We start from the raw sequence: 7408 nt of genomic DNA on the forward strand, positions 1-7408 counted from the left end.
CAACAACATCAATACATCCACCGCCAAGACAACACCTGAAGTACAGACTCTCCAAAAACGACGCCTCCAAGAAGGGAACAGCGCGCTAACACCATCGTCGCCCGATCAAAGATCTTAGGTTTTCACCCTGAAGATAGTCCCCGCTCTCAAAACAATGCTTCCAACAAGGTCATTGCCAGGCACAACCAGTTAAGGCCAGACCTTGGGTTTTCACCCTGAAAGGTAGGACTCTGAACTTCACATGTGTTGTCGCCCCCACTTTCATACCGCTGTTGTGAAGCCCGGAACACCAAGCAAATCCCTCAACAGCGCGGAGATTTGAACCTTCCTTAGCTAGTCCTCCCCTCCGGCCTTCATGAACTTCCCTTCTTCCGACTTTCATCATGGATCCATAGTCACTTGATGTCAACACAGAAAAAGAGCTTCGCGCCGCTCCCTCCAGAACCAATCGGTCGGAATAAAAGCATGGGTGCGCACGACCGAATACCACCGATCCAGCAAACTCCGGGCAAAAAGCACTGTTACATTCGCCGGCGGAGCCTTCCGGAACTCAACACTCCGGCTAGATCACGAGTCCAGGCCTCCAGTAGGTCTTCCTCTTCACGCAAGAGAGGCCCTAGGACCACCACCTTTATTCAGGTCGGACCCCCACGTCGGCAACCGTCCCGGGCTGGCAATGCCAACCCTCCACCAGCGACTCCGTCGCCGGCTTCCAAGCATCTCCATCTCGCCGCCGAAACGCGGTGATAGATCGATAGATCCACCACCACCAACCGCAGGCCGACCCTCTCCGGTGAAGAAGAGGGCCACCTCCACTGTCGTACCCAAGGCTGCTGCCCCGGGTGACCTCGTGTCGCGGGTGAAACCCGAGATCGCCTCCACTCACCGGAAGAGGCGGGGGGAAACCGACTCATCCGCGCGCCCGCCATGCATAGAGGAGGGAGATCCGGCCGCCATCACCAGGCGTCGATGAGGAGGAGCCCCCGCCGCCGCCACGCCCCGTGGGACTTTGCCCCGGCGGCGCTACCGGCGGCGGCGGCGGCGGTTAGGCTGGGGTGTGGGAGGAGGGTTAGGGTTGGGGTGCGGGAGGAGGGTTATGGACGGATGTACTATTTTTCAGTTTTCTTTTTGGTTCTTTGTGTCAGATGCTTTCCTCCCTTGTGACGCCCGACTCAACGCCCTGTCGTCTGGGTCCTCACAGGAGATCAAGGTGCTAGAGGATAGGCTGCATGAGTTATACGAAAGAGAGGAAATTATGTACCGCCAACGTTCTCGTCAAGAGTGGCTGAAGGCGGGGGATCGAAACACTAAATTTTTTCAGAACCAGGCCTCCCATCGGAAGAGGAAGAATACGGTCCGGGGCCTGCGCAGGGAAGACGGCTCTATATGTAACACAAATGATGGGATGAGACAAATGGCACTGGCCTTTTACAATGATCTCTATTCCTCGGATGGCTCAAGCAATTCGGATAGGGTGCTGCAGCTGATTGAGGCCTCCATTACTGATGATATGAACCGAGAGCTCACCGGAGTAATCTCGGATAAAGAAATTGAGGAGGCGCTTTTTCAGATGGGGCCAACAAAGGCGCCGGGGCCGGACGGGCTACCAGCCCTCTTTTACCAAAGACACTGGTCTTTGCTGAGGCATTCGATTTGCAGAGCTGTTCGTGACTTCTTGGATGGGAAGGAGTGCCCAGCTGATTTTAATGATACCATTCTAGTGCTAATACCTAAGGTTAATCAACCGGAGTTCTTGACGCAGTTTCGTCCCATAAGCCTGTGCAATGTCCTGTATAAGATCGCGTCAAAGGTGGTGGCAAATAGGTTGAAGAGGATTCTTCTGATTCTGATTTCGGAGGAGCAAAGTGCCTTCGTCCCTGGTAGGCTCATTACAGACAACGTGTTAATTGCATACGAATGTGTTCACGCCATCAGGAAAAGTAAAAGGAAGAATCCGCTCTGTGCAGTAAAGCTTGACATGATGAAGGCCTATGATAGGGTCGAGTGGAGTTTCTTAGAGTTGATGATGCTGAAGTTGGGCTTCTCCATGAGATGGGTACAGATGATCATGCGCTGCGTGCGATCAGCCAGGTTCTCCGTGAAGCTGAATGGGGGTATATCGGATTTTTTCACTCCAACTAGAGGTTTAAGACAGGGAGATCCCTTATCTCCCTATCTTTTTATGTTCTGTGTGGAGGGTTTCTCCGCCTTACTTCGTCAAGCTCAGAGGGAGAAGCAGGTCGCCGGGGTCGGTTTTGGAGGAGCAGGGCCGACGATCACTCATCTACTATTCGCCGACGACAGCATAGTCTTTTTGGAAGCGAGTGTGAGCAACCTGTTAGCACTCTGAGGTATTCTGCAAGCGTACGAGGAGTGTTCAGGGCAAAGAGTTAACATGCAAAAGTCATCCATTTTCTTCGGGAAAGGATTCCAGGAGGAGAGAAGAGAGGAACTCAAGAGTGTCATTGGTATTTCATGTGAGGCCCTGTCCGAGCGATATTTGGGTTTACCAACTGTGGTAGGGCGATCGAAGGATGGGGCTTTCAAAAATATTCCTGACAGATCCTGGAGCAAAGTGCATGGATGGAAGGGGCAGGGGCTTTCGATGGAAGGGAAAGAAACTGATTAAATCTGTATTACAAGCGGTTCCCACCTATCCTATGGGTTGTTTTATGCTATCCAAGAAGATGTGTAGCAAGCTGACATCTATTGCTTCGGGGTTCTGGTGGGGGTCTGCGGAAGGGAAAAGGAAAGTCCCATGGATTAGTTGGGACAGAATGAGCACACCTAAGAGAAGAGGAGGAATGGGATTTAGGAATTTCTATGCTTTTAACCAGGCGCTTCTGGCAAAGCAAGCATGGCGAATCCTCACGAATCCTACATCCCTGTGTGCCAAAGTCCTCCAGGCAAGATATTTCAAGGGAGGGGGCTTCCTATCTGCTAGATGTCCAGGGCTGCCTCCTATACTTGGAGGAGCATTATGCATGGGAGGAACCTTCTCCAGGAGGGTCTGATATGGAGAATTGGTAATGGGACCTCAGTCGATGTCTGGAGAGATAGATGGATACCAAGGGAGGGGCTCCAACGTCCACTGGGACATAAGCCCCAAACCTCTGTTAGCAAAGTGGTGGAGCTGTTGTTACCTGATGGGCAAGGCTGGAATGAAGCGAAGCTGAATGAGCTGTTTTATGAGAGTGATGTCGAAGACATTATGAAGATTTCGGTGGGAAGAGCTGGAATAGAGGACTATATTGCTTGGAACCAAACCAAAAGGGGAATCTTCAGCGTCAAATCGGCATATCATCTCAACATGCAGCTAAAGGAGAGGCGTGATAGCAGGGCAAGCTCTTCGAGCTCCTGCGAGGAACATCGGGGATGGCTTTCACTTTGGGGTGCGGATGTGCCAGGAAAGGCGCGGATTCATGTATGGCGCATGATCAAGAACGGGCTGGCTGTGGGGGCAGAGTTAGAGCGGAGGAAGATCAAATCCGGGGTCAAGTGCATTGCTTGCAATAGGGACGAAACCCTCCTCCACCGCTTTTGGTTATGCCCCCATTCGGTGGCGATCTGGGAGAATGTCAGAGCGGTCTCGGGGCTCCAGCTGCCTGGCCCTCGTCTTACAACTCATCGTCCTTCGGAGCTCAAGGGTTGAATGTTGGATTGGCTAGGGCGGTTGTCTGACAAGGATTTGTCGGTAGGAATCATGGTGATGTACCAGCTGTGGTTGGCTAGGAATGATGCGAGGGACGAGGCGAAAATCGAAGACCCTGAAGCTATAGTACGCAAATCGTTGGCCCTAGTGGAGGAATGGTCGGCGATCAAAGCTGGAACAAGGCATGATGTACAGCGAGAAAGGGAGCACTGGCTTCCACCTGAAGAAGGATGGTACAAGATAAACGCCGATGGTGCGTTCATGTCCTCTGCAGGCAATGGTGGGTGTGGTTCGGTGATCAGAGATCATATGGGAGCGTTTGTGGCAAGTGAATGCCATTTTCTGCCCTCTGTTTCTGACCCGGAACGTGCTGAGCTTCTTGCATGCAAGCGGGCTTTGATCCTGGCCGGGAGAAAGGGTTTAAGGAGAATTTGCTTGGAGACTGATTGTCTAAGTGATGTGGCGAAGATCAAGGGTAGCGATCTGGATCGGTCCTTCCACGGTCTCCTCGTCGAGGAAATAAAAGAGCTGCTCAAGATGTTTGCTGGTCACAAGGTTAGACACGCGCGTCGTGATGTGAATGGCGTAGCGCATAAATTAGCTAGTGTTGGCTGCGGAAATAAATTATGTAACACCTGGTTGGTTTCCCCACCGGAGTTCATTGTAAGTTTATTGGCATCTGAGTATGCCGGTTGATTAATATATGCAGCAGCTTGATCTCAAAAAAAAAAAAACTTTTTTTCTTTTTTTTAAACAGAGGCAAAAGCTTTGCCTCATCTATTAATTAAGAAGGTGCTCAGTTTTTAGGAGAAAAACCGAGCGAAAACCTAAAAAATCCTGAAGATTCCCAAGAAAGTAGTCTCAATTGAAAATCCTGAGAGTAGGCTGGTCGAAGTGAAGATGGATGCATGATGTCCCACCAACGCAGAATACAATACTGCAAATCAGCACATGATGGGCGTCTCTGTTTCAAGGGTGTATTGAAGAAGCTCGTCCTCAAGTTTGATTTTGAGATAGAGCTGGGTGTGTTCATCAGATTTTCTTTCAAACAGACATTGAAACTGTGCTTATGTCGTTCAATATTTCATGGGGGAGGAGAATGAGCTGTGGTTCTTGTGTACAATTTGCAGCTATGTGGTTCCAAAGTTTGTGTCCAAGTCTCTTCTTCATAACATTTTCAGTTACATTTCCACAAATTAGAGCATGCGAAAGCCACACCAAGTAATAAGTTATTTTTTCTGGTAGATCCATAATAAGTGCCAAAGGTTTAGTCCAAATTTGATCTAATTTGAACTAAAATCCCATCACTGTGTTATGAATCAAAGAGAGTAGAAAGACAATACTCACATATTAGTGTAGTGTGACTGGTCATCGCAGGGGAGAGGGTCGTGTAGTGATAAAAAAAAATGTGTCTGTTGACTAGTGCAGCTGCTGAATACAACACCCAAAAACAATATTTTCAACCTTTAGGTTCCAGCCTGTTGTGATTGGCAAGCATCATAAAACAGATCGGACGGCCATGGCAGGCAAACACTGCTCATTTTCTTTTCAGAATCCTAGAATGAATTATGCTCCAAATACTGCATACTGCAAATGCAATGCAAGGAGAATAGGATTCGCGCAATCATCTAACATCTTAACACTGCTTTGACTCCAATTTCATAACAATGATAACTGACTGCTCAACCAGTAAAGACATTCGCTACCGCTAGCAGTACTAAGTTGAGTCGAGGTTCAGGTTTGTCCAGGACAGATGGACAGAACAAGTTGCCATTTACAAAACAGGGTCTCAAACAGAAACGACCACCCTTGTTCTTCAGATGCAGCCTAGATGTCATCATCCAGCTCGTTCTTCTCCTCTTCCTCCTCAGCTTCTTCCTCCTTTTCTGGCTCATCCACCACCTCCTCCTCCTCCTCCACCTCTTCTTCATCACCCTCCGCCTTCTCCTCGTCTCCTACATTGTTCTCCTGCACCATCATCAGACACCAAACATGAAACAACAGTCAGGTTGAGGCACATGAACAGCAATATCATCAGCAATGGACAGGAATTTAGGGATTGATTCAGTGTGGGATCCAAAAAAATATTACCGCGCTGCCCTCGCCACTGGCGAACTTGGCCTTGAGCTCTTTGGCCTGGTCGACGTAGGGCTTCTTCTCCTCTTCGGTCATGGATCTCCACTTCTCTCCTGCTGCCTTGCCAACCTGCAGTTCAGAGTCACGACACACGTTCAGAGTAAGGACACATCACATGAACAAACTGAGCAGAACGTGAGGGTGGACAGAACGTACGGCGGAGACGCCCTTCTCGTCGGGATGAGCCGCCTTGAACTCCGCCCTGAAGTCACTCCTGCAAAGAGAACAGAATCGAATTTTGTCAGAGAACAGCGACAGCAGCAAGAGACTCGGTTCCTGATTGGCATGGCAGGACGGACGGGGAGAAAGATAGACGCTTACATGAAGAGGAAGAAGGCAGTCTGCGGGCGCTTCTTCTTGGCGCCGTCTCCTCCTGTCTTGCTCTTCTTCCCCTTGCCCGCGGCAGCGGAGGGCGACTTCCTCTTCTTCTCGGCCTTGGCGGCGACCTCGACGGCCTTCTCCACGACCTGCGACTCTGGTAAATCAAAGGGGGGTTGTTAGATTAGCCGTGGCAGATGCGTGAGTGCTGGGGGGAGGAAGAAATTGAAGGGGGCGCACCGAGGCTGGTGCGGATCTTGGAGTCGAGGCTGCAGCTGTGCAGGTCGATGAGGACGACGGGGACATTCTTGCTGCACGCCTCGCTGCAAGCGAGCAGTCGTTCACTCGGTCAGTCATGGGAGAAGCAGCGGAGAAAGAAGGGCGAGGAGGAGGGAGGGAGGTTACCAGCGGGTGAAGGCGCTTCCGTCGCGCGCGCGCTTGAGGACGGTGGCCTCGACGCGCTTCCGCGAGCGGGGGGCGTTGCCGGTGCTCGCCATGGGCTGGATCTGGCTGCCTGCGGAGGGAAGGGGAGGGGAGGGGAAGGGCGATGGATTGGATCTTGCTTCGGTGCTGAGGGAGGACAATGGCGATCTGGAGGGAATAAATAGCGGCGGTAGCAGCGCGGCGAGGCGAGGCGAGGCGGGAAGGCGGAGGAGGACGAGGGGGGAACGAAAGAAATTGGGGATTTTTCGGGTTGCGCGGCGCGGGGAACGGGAAACTGGTTGAAACGGTTGGCGGGAAGGGCAGGCTTGAATGCGCGCTTGTTTTGTTGGGCACCGGTGGGACTTGCATGAAAAATGGATTAAACCAATGTTTTGAAATTCGTTTCTTTTTGGTATTCTGGGCGGGCTTGTAAACGCGCTTGTCCTAATGGAATATATAAACCCATGGGCGGGCACAGCATATTGGCAATGGGTATTCAAATTTAAAAAAAAAAAATCCAATGCTAAACGTGAAGGTTAAAAGAATGTTTTATTTTTGAGGTCCAAATTCAACATCAACACTTGATCGTTCTGGTGTTAAGGTGGAATTGGTCTTCTGTTTCTTTGAAGCGCATCAACATCAGCACATTTCCCGCAATAACTTCAAATCACCACCGGCCTATTTCATCTTTCAGTCAATTATTCTTAATTTCTAAACACAAATTCAACACAGCTGCAACAATTGGAAAAGAGAAATTTCTGATTTGCTATACATTCCAAATATAGATACTCTAATTGTAAACTGGAAGAATTCGCGAAAAGAATTGTAACCTGGAAGAGACATTACTGATTGGATTGAGTTCGAAAATTGGAAAGGAAT

The 7408-nt window shown here is 50.2% G+C and overlaps 1 protein-coding gene across 2 annotated transcripts; it reads right to left on the reverse strand.

The window, feature by feature from the left end:
- Window positions 1–5479: 5479 nt before the first annotated feature.
- Window positions 5480–6606, reverse strand: LOC124683433 (high mobility group B protein 7). 2 transcript variants are annotated; one of them, XM_047217945.1, is made up of 6 exons: window positions 6512–6606; window positions 6347–6429; window positions 6110–6263; window positions 5954–6002; window positions 5744–5857; window positions 5480–5620 (listed from the first exon to the last, which is right to left on the reverse strand). In XM_047217945.1, exons 1-6 carry the CDS (start codon window positions 6601–6603, stop codon window positions 5480–5482), a joined length of 633 nt encoding a protein of 210 aa, XP_047073901.1. In that variant the 5' UTR covers window positions 6604–6606. The 2 variants fall into 2 exon arrangements, with proteins under 2 accessions (XP_047073901.1, XP_047073900.1); XM_047217944.1 differs by having other exon boundaries at window positions 5945–6002.
- Window positions 6607–7408: the final 802 nt, after the last annotated feature.

This window comes from Lolium rigidum, chromosome 1, assembly GCF_022539505.1.
Source record: "Lolium rigidum isolate FL_2022 chromosome 1, APGP_CSIRO_Lrig_0.1, whole genome shotgun sequence".
Lineage (NCBI taxonomy): Eukaryota > Viridiplantae > Streptophyta > Magnoliopsida > Poales > Poaceae > Lolium > Lolium rigidum.